Source organism: Odocoileus virginianus, chromosome 3 (genome assembly GCF_023699985.2).
Source record: "Odocoileus virginianus isolate 20LAN1187 ecotype Illinois chromosome 3, Ovbor_1.2, whole genome shotgun sequence".
Classification (NCBI taxonomy): Eukaryota; Metazoa; Chordata; class Mammalia; order Artiodactyla; family Cervidae; genus Odocoileus; species Odocoileus virginianus.
This window is the reverse complement of record NC_069676.1, coordinates 42,768,608-42,787,289: the sequence shown is the minus strand read 5'-3', so window position 1 is coordinate 42,787,289 and position 18,682 is coordinate 42,768,608. Positions and strand designations below refer to the sequence as shown.

The 18,682-nt window shown below is 41.0% G+C and overlaps 1 protein-coding gene and 1 long non-coding RNA gene across 2 annotated transcripts; one reads left to right on the top strand and one right to left on the bottom strand.

Moving 5' to 3' along the window:
- Positions 1-528: 528 nt before the first annotated feature.
- On the bottom strand, positions 529-11,778 carry LOC110146925 (uncharacterized). The gene is made up of 3 exons (XR_011486847.1): positions 10,875-11,778; positions 4,230-4,420; positions 529-610 (listed from the first exon to the last, which is right to left on the bottom strand). It is a non-coding gene; the product is annotated as an uncharacterized lncRNA (long non-coding RNA).
- A 71-nt stretch (positions 11,779-11,849) lies between these two features.
- Positions 11,850-18,474, top strand: CDKN2AIPNL (CDKN2A interacting protein N-terminal like). Its single transcript, XM_020908060.2, has 3 exons — positions 11,850-12,129; positions 13,748-13,847; positions 18,129-18,474. The coding sequence occupies exons 1-3, from the start codon at positions 11,891-11,893 to the stop codon at positions 18,138-18,140; spliced, it is 351 nt and encodes a 116-aa protein (XP_020763719.1). The 5' UTR covers positions 11,850-11,890; the 3' UTR covers positions 18,141-18,474.
- Positions 18,475-18,682: the final 208 nt, after the last annotated feature.

Below are 18,682 nucleotides of genomic sequence, written 5' to 3'. Positions count from 1 at the left end.
TCCACTCTGACTGGTGTCACACTGGTGATACCTCATTGTAGTTCTGATTTACATTTCTCTGATAATTAGCAATGTGAGGCATCTTTTCAATCAAGCCTGTTGGCCATCTGAATATCTTCTTTGGAGAAATGTCTGTTTAAGTCTTCAGCCCGTTTTTTGATGGGTTGTTTGGAAAAACTACCTCTTTCAGCAAATTTCTTACACAAAAAGTGTACTATGTGCTTACTTAAGAGTTTCACTCTCGTGGAGAATTCTGTTCTTGAACTGTGGGGAAATCCTCTTCCGCCACTGACCAATGGTAGGAATGTTGGGAAATGGCTCTTTGGGGTTAACAGAATTAATACAAAGGATATGTGAGTCCTCCTGAAAGCTAAAATTATCTCTGGAATATATAAATTCATAATTTGGAAATACACATACCTAAATGTATATAGAGAAAGAGCTAACATTTGGATATTTAAAAATGAGGGAGAACGCAAATATAAAGCATTATTAAGTTTTTGCTATTAATTATACCTTATGTGAGTAGCCCTGATGTGAGTAGATGTCAAAGGCAACCAGGTTTCAGAACTCCAACTGGGATTAAGATGATCAGCCACAGTGTCCTATTCTGCAAAATTAACAGGTAACAAGAGAATTTGCTTTTTGAAAGACATTTTGAGCTCTTCCTATCATATTTTTTTAAATTGTGAAATATTTAATTATATATCTGGTTCAATCATGAATTTATTGTAGATGTGCGATGGCTGGGAGCTCGGTTCGAGTCAAGGAAGCTTTTTTTATTTTTCAGACATCTCTTATAAAGTTCTTCTATTTAAAGATGAAATCTAATATAGAGTTCTCACTCTTTGGCCCTATGTCTACCTCAAAAAGCAACGAAGAATGAACCATCTTTTACAAAACAGCCCTTCAAAGACAGGAAGACCGTCCTAGGGCCTCTCCAACGGTGTCCTTTGCTCCCGTGTAACCTGGTCTCCGACTTCCCTCCTCCACCTCCTTCCAAGTCAGCACTTCATTTCATCAGTACTATGCTTAAAATAAGGCAAACTCAACTCCTGGTATGCCCTGAGGCGTACAAAATAGCAAGGAACTATAACTTTCTGTGATCTGAAAGCTGAACGTCCATTTAGGTAGGTTAAAGCAGCCACTCAACTGCTGTTTTAAGAATACCAATCTTAACATTTCTATCAGAGAGAAGACTAATCTAATTCAACAGAAAAAAAAGTTAAGCTTACATTTACAACAGGTTAAAGCATTCACTATTTTGATTTTTAAAAAACCCACCATCTTATATGAATATAAATAATGGATTAACGAACTTTTGCACAACAGAAGCTAACCTGATTTTAATCTTTACTACCTTTGCAGTAAGGAGCAGGGTAACTTCCTGCTGTAGGAAGCCTTTGGGGAATGTAATTTTCACTGCCTTGTGATGTTAATTTGAGATAATTATCATAAGCGGGCTAAAAAAAGTTGTGCATATTATTTGTCTCTCTGAGAGCCTTCTGCTGTTGGCTAGGCAGGATACCAGAGAAGCCCTGGGAGAAAAATATTTAGAATTTAGATATTTCTTTAATAGCCGTGGATCCCAGAGTTTCAAAACTTTTAATGTTTCCCAGCTTTGGCTGGGAAAACCATTCTCGACAAAGGCTTGAGAGGCCAGATCCAAGAGCTCTCTCCACTCGGTATTTTTAAGGCACCTCCATTGTCAACTTTTCCAAAGCAGGACGGGTAAGAATAAAGCCGTTTCTCCAGACCATTTGGCTATTTTGGAATAGTTTTGTCACATATGGAGGGAAACTAAGTGTGTTTTTTCATTTGATACCTCCAGGACCATTATAAATTTAGGTTATTTGCTGAGAAAAAGGAAGCCCTGGAGTCCCTGGTTCAGTGCTCTCATCAGACCACCCACTAGGAGGCCTTGAGCCATTTCCAGGAGTGTTTTCACCTGTTGGACTGGCCTCCCTTTTCAAGGCCAAAATCAGAACAGAAGACCTGAAAGTGCTGGAAGGTAACTAAGGACTAGCTGTTTTTCCAGTCTCTGGCCTCCATGCCATGGCCTTTAGGCAGGGGGGTCTTCTACAAAGCACCAGCCACCAAGTGGGAGCCTGCACAAAGAGAAGGGAAGTTTTGCTCAAGAGTCTGGAAACATTAGAATGTGCGGAGCAGTGATTGCAGAAACTGTTTGCCAGCTTTAAAGAGGAAGCCTGTGGCTGGTAGATATGGAAACTCAGGTGCAAACTTTCTAGGGGATACTTTGGCATAGTAAAAGTGTGCATGCCCTTCTGAACCAGGAATTTCACTTTTAGGAGTTTGTCAGAAGGAAAAAAAACCCTGATGTCCACAGAGGTTGGGCTGAAAGAATGTCTTAGTGGAAATAATATTTTTTATTATAATTTCAAAATAGGAAAATGTTCCATTTCTGAAGGAACAGTTTAGTTCTGAATTGTCTCATACTTAACAAGGACAACAGCAGACCTGTCAACTATGTAGTTGGTGAAGCCAGGAGAAAAATGCAACCTCCAAAGTGTTTTTAAAGACCTGCCAGAGGTGAAAACGAGCAGGAAACCTGGTGAAAACCTTGAGTAAAGAGGGGATGAATAGCCTCAGAGAGCTCAGAAATCTCAGCAATGATTCCCTTCTGGAAGGAGAGGACTCTACTATGAAAAGGAACTATGAAAACAAGGTCTAAATTGAAAAAAGCAGAATTGCTGGGGGACATTGAAAAGTCTTGGGAAGCACTGTTAAAAAAAAATACAAAAACCTTTAAAATGTGGGTCCAATTTTCCTAGAGACAAAGGCTGTAAAGAAATCTGAGAAACAGAAGCTCTCCTGAACCAAGCTCTGAAATCCAGGGGACAGGTGATTTCTCTAAGGGAACATATCAGAAGTTCATCACTGGCAACAGAGAGCTCCACCAGCCCCACATTTCAACCACTTCTCCAGGGCAACAAGCACTACTATCAACAGTGGACCCAAACCTGCAAGACTCTCAAAGAAAGGAAAGTATAGGCCAAGAGTTCTGTCCAACCAAACTGATCTTCAAGTACACAGCCTGGAGACAAACATTTAAAAATCTGTAAGAAATCAGAGAATACTATTCTCACGAGCCTTTTCAGAGGCACCTGCTAGAACCATGGGACAGCAGTTGCAGCACTCCTGAGCAAGCCTGAGGAAATCAGGATAAAAGGAACTTCCTTGAACATTGGCTGTATTAAATTGTAGAAATAAGAGTAAAACAAATACAGAGATTAGGGTGACAGATCAGAATGCAGATGTTACATGCCTTACTTAATACTGTAGACATTTCTCATTGTTAATAAAAAATTGAATAAAGAGAAAATAGGAGTAAGAATAAGTTTACTGATCACCTCAAATTATTTGATTCAAAGGATAGTATTTAAAGTTTCCAAATCAAGTAGAAGCTTAATCATATTCAACATAAACACTAATTCTATTGACTGAATGGCAGAGGAGGCTTGAGGCAGAGAGGGTGAAATTAAAAGGTAATTTTATTGTTGCTCATAGTAGAGAATCAAGATACAGTCCCCAGAAAGAGTGGATCCAGGGTATTTTACAAAGGTAACTTAGAGCAAAAATACAAACCTTCCTAAGTATCAAAACTACATTAAGAAATAGGGCAAATACAAAAATACATAATGAAAACACAACATAAAGTAATATGACAGAATTGAAACCAAATATATCTGTCAATTCAATAAATATAAGTGGGTTTAACTCATCTATTTTTAGAATGGTTTTCAAAATAGATTGCAAAGTCTAATCCAACTCGAGGCTATATACATCTACGACAAAATGACTCAGAAAGGTTAAAATGAAAGGATGGGCAAAGAAAAGCATACCAGAAAAATAAAAACATTAAAAATCTTAATATCTGACAACACAAAATTCAGGACAAAAAGCTTCAAACAAGATAAAGATAAGTACGTTTAAATGCCAAAGGCTATGAAATTCATCATGAACATTTAAACTATGAATATGTACTAAATAACACAGCAGGAACTTTCACATAATACAATATAGAGATGCAAGGACATCTAGACAAAGACACCTTGTGGCAGGGCCCAGCGGTAAGGCCAGGTAAGAACACAGGATTGGAGATGTACGAAACACAGCTAATACTCAATGCATAATCATTGGTCTATTGCACACAATTAACACACAACACAGTTCAGTCAAAGTAGTGAAAATAGAAAAGGGTAACGAACCACTCCAAGGGGAAGTTCCCAGAAGGAGGCATCTCAGCAGTGATCCCCAATCACTCAACAGGTCTCACAAGCCTGAGTGAGCAGTCACCCTCTACTCCAACAGTCTCTGGCAGTTTTGGTATGGAACAGCTCTCAGCAGACTAGAATCCGGTCCTCCAGCAAAGAGTTTTCAAGTCACCTGACTCAATGACCTTTAAAAAAAAAAAATCTATTTATTTGGCTATGTTAAGTCTTAAGTTGCAGCACATGGGACCTTTCATTATGGTGCACAGACTCTCTAGTTGTGGCGTGCGAGCTTAGCTGCTCCACAGCAGATGTGATCTAAGTTCTCTGACCAGGATCGAACCTGCATCCCCTGCTTAGACAATCTATAGTCTTATTTTAAGGAGTCCACCAGTAGGGTATAATGATTACACCACAGGGAGTCTTATCTCCATCCAGTGTTCCTTCTGTTCCAATGAAGTCTTTCTGCAGATTACCAAACAAAATTCTTATCTAAAGTAACACTCTTAATTTCTAACACTAAGACACTCACAATTCTACATCAGACATTTCAAAACAACTAATATGGAAGTTCACATTGGCCACTGTGACTCCATTTTGAACTACTTAAAACAGCTTAAATTCTATCAGCAGTAAAAGAATTGAAGTATTCTAGAGTATTTTCTAAAGTATCTTCTAGAATTCTCTTAAAAGTTTCTAGGCCCACAATTAAAATAATTGGTGAAGAATATTCTAGAAAACAATCTTAGAAGGAGGAGAGAGGAGAGGCAGAAAGAGTCAGAAGAGGAAGAAAGAGAAGAAAGAAAAGGGAAAAACAGGAGAAGAGAAAAGAATTTTTAAATAAAAGAAAATGTAGTGGTTTAAAATCCATTCACAAGTTCTCTGACACTCTATTTAAAAGGTGGAGCCTAAAATAATCTTGCCCTCAAACATGTAGTGGATTTAATAATTTACTTCTAAGTTAGAGCGATGGTATGGAAGCTTTGAGTCCGTGTCATACAAGATATTGCCGCTCTCCCATACTCCTTCTTGGTTTGCTTGCTCTGAAGGAAGGCCTCCACCAGGTGAGGACACACGAGCAGCCCTGCAGAGTCCGTGTCAGGACAAATGGAGCCCTGAGACAGGCGTGTGACGGAGCCATCTTAGAGGTGGCTCCTGTGGTCCTACCCAAGCCTTCACAGAACTAAAGCACTAACCAGCAAATGTACTGAAACCTCATCAGAGACCCTGAGCCAGAACCACCCAGTTAAACTATGCCAAAATTCCTAATTCACAGAAACTGTGAGACAAGAGACAGTTATTGTTTTAAGGCACTAGGTTTTGGGGTAATTTATATTCAGCCAAACAATGAACATAGAAGGAAAATAAAAATTTTAAATTTGAGAAAAAGTGAGCTGCCACTAACAGACTAAAGGAAATGTTAACAAATTTTTCAGGTAAAAAAAAAGTGAAACAAGTAGAAAGTAAGAAGTAGAGAACGAATGAAGAGTAACAAGTGGCAAATACGTGTTTAAATCTAATGTTTCAACAGATTTTAAAATATACCATAACAATAAGACCTAAATAAATAGAGATATACCATGTTTATGAATTGGAAGACTCGATATTGCTAAGATGTTAATTCTCCCCCATTGATCCATAGATTCAATGCAATCCCAATTAAAATCCCAACAGCTTTGTTTTTCTAAAAATTGAGAAACTGATGCTAAAATTTTTTTTTTTTTTTAGTTCTACCACTTTATTGCTACCAACCCATCTCCCTCCACCCTCGTGCACACATGCTCAGTCATGTAACCCCATGGACTGCAGCCTGCCAGGCTCCTCTGTCCATGGACTTTTCCAGGCAAGAATACTGGAGTGGGTTGCCATTTCCTTCTCCATGATGCTAAAATTTGTATTGAAAAGCAATAGACTAAAATAGCCAAAACAATTTTGTGAAAGAACACAGCTGAATAATTCAAATGACATGATCTAAAGACTTACCATAAAGCTACAGCAGGAGTTGCCGAAAAATGATTTTCATGTTTTTAAACAATTGAAAAAAGAAACAAAGGAAAGTATCTAACAGGAATTCTATAATAGCCCACCCTTTACAGAAAAAGCTTGCTCTTTGAGCTACAGTAATCAAGACACTATTGTATTGGTAAAAAGATATACACACAGATCAATGGAGCAGAACAGACTCCAGAAATAGATTCACACATAGATGGTCAATTAATTCTTGACAAAGATATTAAAGTACAATAATGAATGAAAAAAAGATAGTCTTTTTCAACAAATTGAACTGGACCAATTAGACGACCACATGCAAAGAAAGAAAAAGAAAAAACAACCTATGCTGGGAAACAATTTTCCATGGGTGTCTTATATATCTGCACATCTTAAGAGTCAGACACTCAGTTCGCTTCAGTCGCTCAGTCGTGTCTAACTCTTTGTGACCCCATGAATTGCAGCACGCCAGGCCTCCCTGTCCATCACCAACTCCCGGAGTCTGCTCAAACTCATGCCCATCGAGTCGGTGATGCCATCCAGCCATCTCATCCTCTGTCGCCCCCTTCTCTTCCTGCCCCCAATCCCTCCCAGCATCAGGGTCTTTTCCAATGAGTCAACTCTTCACATGAGGTGGCCAAAGTACTGGAGTTTCAGCTTCAGCATCAGTCCTTCTAATGAACACCCAGGACTGATCTCCTTTAGGATGGACTGGGAGGATCTCCTTGCAGTCCAAGGGACTCTCAAGAGTCTTCTCCAACACCATAGTTCAAAAGCATCAATTTTTCGGCGCTCAGCTTTCTTCACAGTCCAACTCTCACATCCATACATGACCACTGGAAAAACCATAGCTTTGACTAGACGGACCTTCGTTGGCAAAGTAATGTCTCTGCTTTTTAATATGCTATCTAGGTTGGTCATAACTTTCCTTCCAAGGAGTAAGCGTCTTTTAATTTCAGGGCTGCAATCACCATCTGCAGTGATTTTGGAGCCCCCAAAAATAAAGTCTGACACTGTTTCCACTGTCTCCCCATCTATTTGCCATGAAGTGATGGAACTAGATGCCATGATCTTAGTTTTCTGAATGTTGAGCTTTAAGCCAACTTTTTCACTCTCCTCTTTCACTTTCATCAAGAGACTTTTTAGTTCCTCTTCACTTTCTGCCATAAGGGTGGTGTCATCTGCATATCTGAGGTTATTGATATTTCTCCTGGCAATCTTGATTCCAGCTTGTGCTTCTTCCAGCCCAGCGTTTCTCATGACGTACTCTGCATATAAGTTAAATAAGCAGGGTGACAATATACAGCCTTGATGTACTCCTTTTCCTATTTGGAACCAGTCTGTTGTTCCATGTCCAGTTCTAACTGTTGCTTCTTGACCTGCACACAGGTTTCTCAAGAGGCAGGTCAGGTGGTCTGGTATTCCCATCTCTTTCAGAATTTTCCACAGTTTATTGTGATCCACACAGTCGAAGGCTTTGGTGTAGTCAATAAAGCAGAAATAGATATTTTTCTGGAACTCTCTTGCTTTTTCGATGATCCAGCAGATATTGGCAATTTGATCTCTGGTTCCTCTGCCTTTTCTAAAACCAGCTTGAACATCTGGAAGTTCACGGTTCACGTATTGCTAAAGCCTGGCTTGGAGAATTTTGAGCATTACTTTACTAGCGTGTGAGATGAGTGCAATTGTGTGGTAGTTTGAGCATTCTTTGGGATTGCCTTTCTTAGGGATTGGAATGAAAACGGACCTTTTCAAATCCTGTGGCCACTGCTGCGTTTTCCAAATTTGCTGACATACTGAGTGCAGCACTTTCACAGCATCATCTTTCAGGATGTGAAATAGCTCAACTGAAATTCCATCACATCCACTAGCTTTGTTCGTAATGATGCTTTCTAAGGCCCACCTGACTTCACATTCCAGGATGTCTGGCTCTAGGTGAGTGATCACACCATTGTGATTATCTGGGTCATGAAGATCTTTTTTGTACAGTTCTTCTGTGTATTCTTGCCACCTCTCCTTAATATCTTCTGCTTCTGTTAGGTCCATACCATTTCTGTCCTCTATTGAACCCATCTTTGCATGAAATGTTCCCTTGGTATCTCTAATTTTCTTGAAGAGATCTCTAGTCTTTCCCATTCTAGTCATTCCCATTAGAGTTAGACACTAACTGCCCTTTAGTTCCAGATTGTCTTTTCAAGGATATTTGTCCATGAAGCAGTCTAGGGATAGTGTCTATCTTCAAAATAAAGGGTCAGCTTGTTTACTGTCCAGATAAAAAAGATAATGTACTTCTCTAGGGCAAATGTTGAGCAGGTTTGCTTGCAGCCTTTTATGAAAGATTGTGTGTGTGCATTCAGTCATGTCTGACTCTTTGCGACCCCACGCACTGTAGCCCACTGGGCTCCTCTGTCCATGGGATTCTCCAGGCAAGAATACTTGAACAGGTTGCCACGTCTTCCTCCAAGGGATCTTCCCAACCCAGGGATAGAGCCTTTGTCTCTTTTATCTCCTGCATGGCTGGCAGATTCTTTACCACTAGCGCCACCTGGGAAGTCCTTATAAAAGATTGATGTTCCCTAAACTTGGGGTTCCTCAGCAGCCATACAAATCCATTGCCTGTACCTCTTTGTACCTTATCCACTGCTGACCTTTTGTCATAACCCTCGTGGGACTTAAGGGACAAGAGGAGCCAATGCAAACATGAAGCTTATGCAGTTTGCTGTACTGTGATTCACAGAATTCTTTGTCTCTGTCTTAGGAGTCTTAAATATTTTGCCAGCATCCAATGAAACTACGACAAGGGAAACTTTTAGCTTGTAAGTGTGGTACATGAATGTTCACAGTAGCATTATTTATACTAGTCAAGGTGTAGAAACAATCCAAATGTCTAGCAACTGATGAAAGGATAAACAAAATGAAGTGTATCCATATGATGGAAAGTTACTCAGCCATAAAAATGGAATGAAATACTAACACATACTACAACATGGATGAATCTTGAAAACATTATGTAAGTGAAGAGCTAGTCACAAGAGACCACACATTGTACGATTCCACTAATGTTAAATGCCCAGAATAGGAAACCTATAGAGATAAAAAGTGGATTAGTTGTTGCCAGGGGCTTGAGGGAGTGCACAGCAATTGCTAACGGGTATGGAGTCTCTTCTAGGGGTGATGAAAATGTTTTATATTTAATTTGTGTTGATGGTTGCACAAATCTGTGAATATATTGAAACCACTAAATTCATCCATTTAAAATACTCAATTGTACCCACTCCAGTATTCTTGCCTGGAGAATTCCATGAACAGAGGAGACTGACAGGCTATGGTCCATGGAGTCGCAAAGAGTTGGACACGACTGAACAAATTTCACACACACACAACGATGTTTTAAAAAGAAGATAAGGTTGGAAAACTGTACTTGTCTATATAAGTACTTCACTTTAAGAAAATCTGAATCACAGAAATGAGTTAGGAACAATAACCTAGGCAGGGACTGGACTTGCCACAGGGCCCTGAAAATGTTAATATTAACTAACATTTTTAGGCTACTTTACATTTTGAAAGTATAATGTTAACAAGATCATAGTATAACAAAGAATACCTATTTCTGTACATTTGAGTTCTTACAACCTGCATGCATGTATGAACATGTCTATATGTAGGTACATATATGCATATGTCTCATCATTATTAAAGATGATTCTAAATGAGCTAGTTGCCAGATGACCTCTTAGCCTCTACACGAGTTAGCTATGTAGCTGCAGTTGTTGGTCACAAAGTCCAAGTTCCTATTTCTGGGTCAACCTCTCCATCATACAATCAGGTGACCAATTTGGTCCCAAGAACCCTCATCAATGTTTTTCAAAGTTTGGTCAGCTGCAGATGGAATCAATTTCCTGGAGCCATGACGCAAAATCCAGTTATGGGCCTGGGACTCTGCTATTTTTGGCTACGTCTCACAGCTTTCATAATTTCAGTTTCTTGACCAGGGACTGAACCTGGGCCATGGCAGTGAAAGCACCAAATCCTAACCACTGGACCACCAGGCAACTCTTAAGGTATCTGTTATTTTAACAAGCTCCTCAAGTGATGTAATCTACACTTAATTTCGGGAACCCCAGCTCTGGGCACCTATTGCTGACTGTTGTGAAGAAGCTGAGTCTGTCTGATTTCACAGGTCTGTTCACATTCTTCCCAATAACCAGGGTAAGAGTAGCATGCCTCCCTACTGTTAACCACAATGGACATCACTGAGCCTGGTGCTGGTTTTTGCAGGCACAGTCTACTTGTGAGACTGCCTGATATTTCCATTCTATACCTGTTTTCTGCCTGCTAGAGGCCCTGAAATCTCATCATAAGCTGCAGAAGCAGGAGACAACTCATAGGTTGCTTTGCTCCTAAGCCTCACAATACTGGACCCACACTGAAGCCTTGGATCCTGGATTCTAGGCTCAGTTCTGTACTCCAACCCACATTTGATGGGGGAAGATGGGGAAGCCTATTAGCTCAATAACTTCCCCAGGTTGATGGAAGTGCAAATGGTTTCCCAGTTCCTATACCTGAATGAGATGTGAAATTCAGCATTTATGAGCTCGTTTGTCAGTGGGTCTACCTGACCCTAGAACTGACAGCAGATTCAGGCTAACTCACCTGTTCATTTCCTCCAGACACATCCATTATGGCTCCTGCCAACATCTTTTGGAAATACCTGGTTAAAATCCTTCAGTGGCTCCCCATTCCTTTTAGGGCCTAGACCACAACTCCTTCCATGATCTACTGTCCTTGGTGATCTTTGTATCCTTATCTCCTCCACTGTTCCCCTACTCTAGGATTTGTCATACAGATCTTGCAGTTCTCTCACCAGTTCAGGGTCTCCTGCGGTGCCCTACTTCTTTTCCGTGTAGTTAACTCCTGTAAATTCCTCAGATCTCCGGTATCATTTCCCTGACCCCCAAGTCTGCATCAGGTCTCTTGCTTATTCATGCTCCTGGCACTCCTGGCACTTTTATTAAACTTTGTCAACGCTGAAAACTTTCCCTTGAGCAATTATTAAGTATTCACTAATAATGTCTATCTCGCCCAGCAGACTAAAGTTCACTCGAGGAGCGCATTCGTTTGCTCTCATACCATCCCAGCACCCAGCAAAGGGTCTGGCAAGCACTCAGCTGGATCGCTGGCAGGTTCCAGGAAAGCAGGCCACAAGGTGGGTGGAGTGTCAAGGCCTCTGGGAATGGATAAAAGTAGACCCTGAGCAGCTCCACCTGTAAGTCCTCCGAATTGTGGGCAACGGTCCCGCCGGCCAGGTGCTCGGGGAGTTCCCAGGTCAAGGACACAGTAAGAGCCCTGACTGACATCCAGCTGCTGAATGGGAGAGGGCCGTCCTTGCTCTGTGCTTGGGAAGGCCTCCGTTTCCCTACTGGTTTCCCCCCCCCGGGTCCAGTGAGAACTGCTCCTGAGGCCCTGAGGTAGAGCCACTCCAGAGGGGCCGGCTGCAGCTCTGAGGAGCCGGCTCGGGCTGGGTGAGGCCGCCACGCCCGCCGAGGGCGCTCCAGACCAATCCTCCTGCGCAGTCGCGCGCCGCCCGTGCTCCTCTAGCCGCAGAGAGGTGGCGCAGTGCACGTCGGGAAGGCGGTGGGCGGGTCCAGCCTTTAGCGGTGGAGGGCGCCATGGTGGGTGGCGAGGCGGCCGCTGCCGTGGAGGAGCTGATCTCGGGTGTGCGGCGAGCGACTGACTTCGCTGAGCAGTTCCGCTCCTACTCGGAGAGCGAGAAGCAATGGAAGGCCCGCATGGAATTCATCCTGCGCCACCTGCCCGACTATCGCGATCCACCCGACGGCGGCGGCCGCCTGGACCAGCTGCTGTCCCTCTCCATGGTCTGGGCCAACCACCTCTTCCTGGGTTGCAGGTGCGGACCGCTGCCGGCTAACTGACCCTGCCCCAACCCGCAGCCCTAACCCCATGGCTAACCCCTACCCAAGGCTGACCCCGTCCCCAGTCTCCAACTGTACTAGCCAGGCCTAAGGCAGAGTCCTACTTTAGCCTTGAAAAGATCCTTAACCTCTGAGCTTCGACTTTCTCATCTGGAAAATGAATTGTGATTATTACAGTATTAAAGGATGAAAAGCACTTAGCACAGGCTGTCGTCTAGCAAGAAGAGCCCTATACATGCTAGGTGTTCGAGTTTGTATTATTTTGTAATACAAAATACAAATATTTTGTATTATTACTGTAACTACTTTAAACCATCCTCTTTCTGAGTGCATACTTTTAAGTTCATTAGCTCCTTTCTTCCACATGGCAAACGTGCAGGGACAGAAACTGAGATCCCCAGTTTATAGAAGCAGCTGAAGAGAGGGAAAGAGACTTACCTAGGACCATGCAGCTTCTGGCAGGATTGGTGGATTTTACCATATATGGCAGGATGTAGTTTGTGGCCCTTGGCTTTTTCTCTCACATCCTAGTCTGCTGGACCCAGTAGCAAGGAGCAGTCTTTGCCTCTCTGCCTTTCCTTTTATGAAAATAATGCCTTCAAGGAACTGTGTTTGAAATGCTTGATATGGCACTCTACCACTCCATGAAGCGGGTGGCAAATTTTTAGGCTCCATCCTTTTATTTAGCATTTCCTGAAATTCTGTTAGGATAATGAAATGCCTTAGTTGACTTAGTTCTGGTCTCTGTGCTCCTTATGGCTGTGTCCTCCAGTCCTAAGCCACTTGGTTTTGCTTTCAGATTTGGGGAGTTACTGGAACAGGATTTGGGGAAGCAGTGCCTGCTGCATCCCTCCCATTTCTCTGACTTCCAGGTGCCCCTAGTAAATTTTAGTTAACAAGATGCAAGATTAGGCAAAAGTAAGAATATTGGACAAATGAACAAGTAATGTTATTTTCATTAGATCAGTATTCCACAGGTTCCAAAAAAAAATTGGCCCTCATACCATATCCATGAATACGTACTGCCAGATGTACAGTGCCTCTATTTTTGTAAGTCTTGTTTGTTTTGTAAATCTTAAAACACCTGCTCTGTTGGCATTCCTAGTGCTGCTTCTGTAGCCATATGCGGAAGAACTATTTTCTAACTTGATGTTGAACATCTATCAGTTTCCCCAGTAGCATCAAATTGTTCCTCTGAGAGTTGAGTTTATAGTCCAGCTACCTGCAATTTCTTTTTAGCCCACAGTGACAATAATTCTTCCAAGGTTTTTATCTTACTACTTTTTTTTTTTCCATTTATTTTTATTAGTTGGAGGCTAATTACTTTACATCATTGCAGTGGTTTTTGTCATACATTGAAATGAATTAGCCATGGATTTACATGTATTCCCCATCCCAGTCCCCCCTCCCACCTCCCTCTCCACCCGATCCCTCTGGGTCTTCCCAGTATACCAGGCCCGAGCACTTGTCTCATGCACCCGACCTAGGCTGGTGATCTGTTTCATCCTAGATAATATACATGTTTCGATGCTGTTCTCTTGAAACATCCCACCCTCTCCTTCTCCCAGAATCTTACTACTTTTTATTGTGCAGTTACAACAAAGACCTTTTAGACAAGGTGATGGAAATGGCTGATGGGATTGAAGTGGAAGACCTGCCACAGTTTACTACCAGAAGTAAATTAATGAAAAAGGTAAACGGGATTTCCAAGTGCATTTGAAATGGTATAGAGCTAATGGCCCCTGCCTTTATGGTGATGTATTAGAGTGTATTGTTTTCTGAATGTTCTTGTTTACTACCCCAGTCTAAGCCCTTTGATTTTATTCCTCTGTAACTGGTATAAACCTTTTCATAACCAGATAACAACCCAGTAGGTAAATTACACATTGTGGGTGGAGTAACATATAAATTCAACCTCTTTAGTTCCTTTAGGAACATTCTGTTTTGAGCTTTTTGCTTGAATTTTAAGAAAATGTTGGTTAGAATGCTACAGTTTCCCACTTATTAAAAAATCTTATTGATAACATTAACTTATCCTTACCCCAGTGGTTGAGGACACTACCAGACTTGTTTGGCCTCTGACTTGTTGATGGAAATGTGGATGGTGTGATATCCACACATCATAACTGTTTCCTATTCTGCCAGGCTTGGTCTGATCTGAGGCTGTGAATTTTTTCCATAGTAAGTTGTTGCCTAACAAGCCTATTTGCCTGTGGGGGTAGGGGCCATAGAGTGTGGCAGAAGAAAGCTCAGAGGATACCAACTGCTTTCTACTGTCTCCCAAGATAGGCTTATTTGCCCTGGTCTCCTTAGGAATTGTTTCCTCATCCCCCATAGCACTTCACCCAGACCTTTTTAAGGGCACATGGTAAGCTTCTTGAGAGATGAGATGGTGCTTAAGATATTAATCCTTTTAACTCTGAAACCTGATATAGGCATACACTAGAGAGGGTGCTCAGAAAATGCTTACAAAATTGACCAAAAGAGTGAAGACTGCTAGCCTCTTTTAGTTCTCATCTCAGAAACATAGGCAAACGTTTGCTTCACCCCACTTGGGTCTTGTTTTGAGAAGCAGGGCATAGAAAAAGGTTCCTTTCAGTGTGGGTCTCGGGAGCTAATCAAATCTTCAGCTGCCCCAAAAGTACTTCAGCCCCAAACAGCAAACCCCACTTGATTTCAGATAGTTTCCCTTTAAAAATAAATAAATAAATAAAAAAATAAAAGTATTGTTTTTTAACTGAATCTGGAATCAAAAGTTTCAGGTTGAGTTCAAGGGGCTATTTTGTTTTTCATATCAGCTGTTAACAGGGTTACTGTTTGTAGCCAGGGAGCCATTGTGAATTGGGAACTTGTGACTTTTGGAATTCTCCTATAAAATATTAAAAACAAACCAACAAAACCTGGGGTAAGTCCCTTAGTATCCAGGTCGTGAGGTTCCTGGGGCCCAGGCATGGGACAGTTAGATAATTTCTGGCCACCTGATTGCACCCCATGGGTTAGGGCAGGCAGGGAATAGGGTGAGCTTTCATTTCCTGACTGCTCATGGCAATTCTTTGCTTAACTTTTTGCTCCTAAGAGGTGGTCTGCCCTCTCCAAGATCTTTTTTTCTGATAAATATATTTCTCTCTTTACAGTCATGCTGGGATACTGGAGGTCATAACACTTCATGATTTTGGGGTTTCAGACTCCAGATGAGACTAAGGAGTTTCTGTAATTAACAAGGATGTCCCTAACATTATCCATAGACCAGAGTGAAGAAGTATGTGTGTGTGGTGAGGGGAAGAATTTCTAAACTGTTACACATTTTTTTTTTTTAAATTTTTTCCATTTATTTTTATTAGTTGGAGGCTAATTACTTTACATCATTACAGTAGTTTTTGTTATACATTGTCATGAATCAGCCTAAACTGTTACACATTTTGTAAAGGGGTCTGGAACCTCAAAAATGTAGGGAACCCCTGTCCTGGGTTCATTTTTGACACTCAGTGCACAGTATCAGCCTCCAGAGTAGAGTCCTCAGAGATGAACTTTGGCATCCCTGAAGCCAGCTCTGCCATCAGACTCATCATTGGCACCTAGTTACCTGGAAGAAGCCTTCAGGGGAGCTGCATTTCTATAGCACTTTTGGATTATGCATGTTTGAACTTCCTTCAAATAAAACCTAGGCTTTTTTAGTAACCAAGTTTAATTTTAGACTGTCAGTGTCACTGAAAGTGAAGCTAAGTAGATTCTGAAAAGTGAGATACTTGGAGCATGTGTAGTGTTTTGCCAGTTGGTAAAGAGTCTTTTAGATAAGCCTGTCCTGCGAATGAGTCATCTCACCTGGCCCATGACAGAATTGTGGTGTGTTGAGGGCTGTCCCGTCTCTTCTGAAAGCCACCCTGAGTGCCCACTGGAAAGAGCGCCCTGGGGGCTTTGCAGCAGTTTGTGTGTCTTGTCTGAGGTTTTTGCATGTAATAGAGGTTGGCAAACATTAAGCACCATTGCCAGCCCAGAGACAAAAAAAAACAAACGAAGAACCTTGATGTTGAGCCATGCACTTGCAAAGGTCAGTTACGGTTCTGCCCAGACTTGATTCTTAGCTCTAAGAGTTTTAGTTGGGTTTTGAAGCTAGCTGCCAAGTGGAAATGAATCGCCTGGCATCATTGGTATCCAGAGACTGGATAGTGAAGATTACTTAGAGATGTAAGTTCTTTAAAGATTAAAAGAAATACTTTATGGCTATTTGGCACTTTTAAGGCCAGTAAACCTGAGGTCTGTCCAGCTTTTTTTTTTAAGGAGGGGGCAGTGTGGGCAAATCTGATAAAAGAAATGAGCATGGGACTCTGACAGGTGGTATTTGTCAAGACAGTTGCAGTGTATGATTTTTCTTTGAATAAAAGGGGATTCACACACAAATATATTGAACAATCTGAATTATCTAATGGCCCTCCCAAGGTACCTACCAGCAGAACTTTGTGATCGACCACTTCACCCATTAATGAGCAATAATTTATCAAGTGCAGCAGCTCACTCAGGAATGGTGTTGTTACTGAGACTGTTTATATTATTTCCAAGGCATTGTCTTAAGGAGATAAAGCAGTGATTGACTAGGAAGTTATCCTTATTGGCCAAAGAAAGAATCTATCCACTTAATAACTCCATTTTTCCTGAGAACATTTTTATCCAAGAGGGAAAATGGTGGTATGGAAAGTGACTAAATATGAAATGTGTAAGAGAAGTTAGAAAAGTGTGCTTGCCTTTCTAAGAATTTCTCTTGTACATTATATCCAGTCTTGTACATTATATCCAGTCTTGGCAAGCTCTAAAGTAATGGAGCAGCCACTCCACTGATGGGAGATGTGATTCTAGTAAGATGGAAAGTATTTGTGAGTATTAAAAAATTTTTTTTTCAGCCTGCCAGAGTAGTTAAATCAGGTTTTGTCCTGGATCCTAAGATAAATGCTCTGTGGAGCTACCTTTCTTTTTCCCTTTATCCACAGAAATAGAACCAGCCAGAAGAGCTGTGTCTGACCCTACGGGCCAGTCTGTTGCCTGGTGCCCAGCATGAGTGAATCACCTACCAACACTAGTGTCAAAGACCAGATCTGAAACAGCCAAAGCCAGGGGCAGCTCTGCTGCTGCTGTAGTCTTGGTCTGTCCCATTGGAAATTGAAGAGGAGAGGGCTTATGGGATTCTCTTTCCCTTTGGAATAAACATGGTTTCTTTAGGTGATAACTGCATTCTCCTCAAAGGAGAAAGACCTCTTTTGCTCTTGCTGAGGAATTTTGCTTCTTCACTTCTCAAAGACTGATATGACAGGGTTATGCCAGAAAATACCTTGAAAACTGATTGCTAAAAAGACTCTGTGATTGACTCACTTGCACTGCTAAATGTTAAGGAAATCCATTCAGATAGGTGACAGCCAAAATGATTTCTTTACACCCTGCTTAAAAGTTGTCTAAAGCCAAGTTTAAATTTACCAAAGGTGCTAGAAAGTACCCAGAAAGAATGTATCTGCTTCAGTTCACCACTATTTGAAGACATGTGTTTACAGTTTCTAGTAGTGTGAAATTCAGAAACACATAACCTTTACATCTTCTAAATATCCTGAGTCAATGTGAAATGTTGTGAATTACTACCTGGATTCAACTGATTTCAATTTAGAATAAAGGGTTTGTGTGATTCTGTTTTTAAGCCTTCATTGCAGAGCATGCCATGGAAAAAGTTATTTTTTAAGTATTTCTGTTACCACTGTAAATTGTGAACATGAACAGATCACAGGTGACAAAACAAAAAATCTGGCTTCCAAATGGATGGTATGGTCAGTTTTTTGCTCTATCTTCTGTATATAGTAAAATCTTAATAATTTCTGAGTCTGCCTACATACATACCATCTGGGTAGAACATAAAATTTGTATCACTGCTGTATTTTTACTTATGAATTTGATTCATTAGACTACGTGGCTACTAACTTTTTCTTTTTTTCCCTAGCATCAAAGCTAAGGCAGAAGATTCATCACACTTTCATCATTAGTCACAGGCTTGGAAAGGAGGCTGGCATGAATGCAACATTGACCTCAGCGGCCTCTTAAGACTCTTGGTATTAACAACATGTAGGAAAGAGGCAATTGGAATGAAAGGGAATCTTGTCTGGATTGGCATTTTTGAAGTTCTCATTTTTCTAGTAGCTATCATTGTAAAAGTATGCATGGGTATTTATGTATTTATAAATCATGCCCTCTTATTTTTGTTGGTCAAAATGTTTAAAATGCCTATTTTTTTTTATGTTGATGTAATAATGGCAGGTAATGAATTATATACACTTTGGATTTTTCAACAGTGTACCTTTAAGTGTGATTTTGCTTATAGTCTTTTTTCTCTGCTGACTGAGGCAAATCATATCCCTTATTTCTAGCTGAAGTTTATACCATCCATATACCGTTTCCACACACATTTCACCTTTTTTAGAGATGAGTGAAAATCAAAATCATAGGGCTTCAGGTTATCTACCAGCTCATAGAGGCAGCCTTATTTAAAAAAAAAAA

Coding starts and splice junctions, on each gene's coding strand:
- CDKN2AIPNL (XM_020908060.2), top strand. CDS start 11,891: ATGGTGGGTGGCGAGGCGGCCGCTGCCGTGGAGGAGCTGATCTCGGGT. Junction 12,130..13,747: donor CACCTCTTCCTGGGTTGCAG/GTGCGGACCGCT, acceptor TTTATTGTGCAG/TTACAACAAAGACCTTTTAG.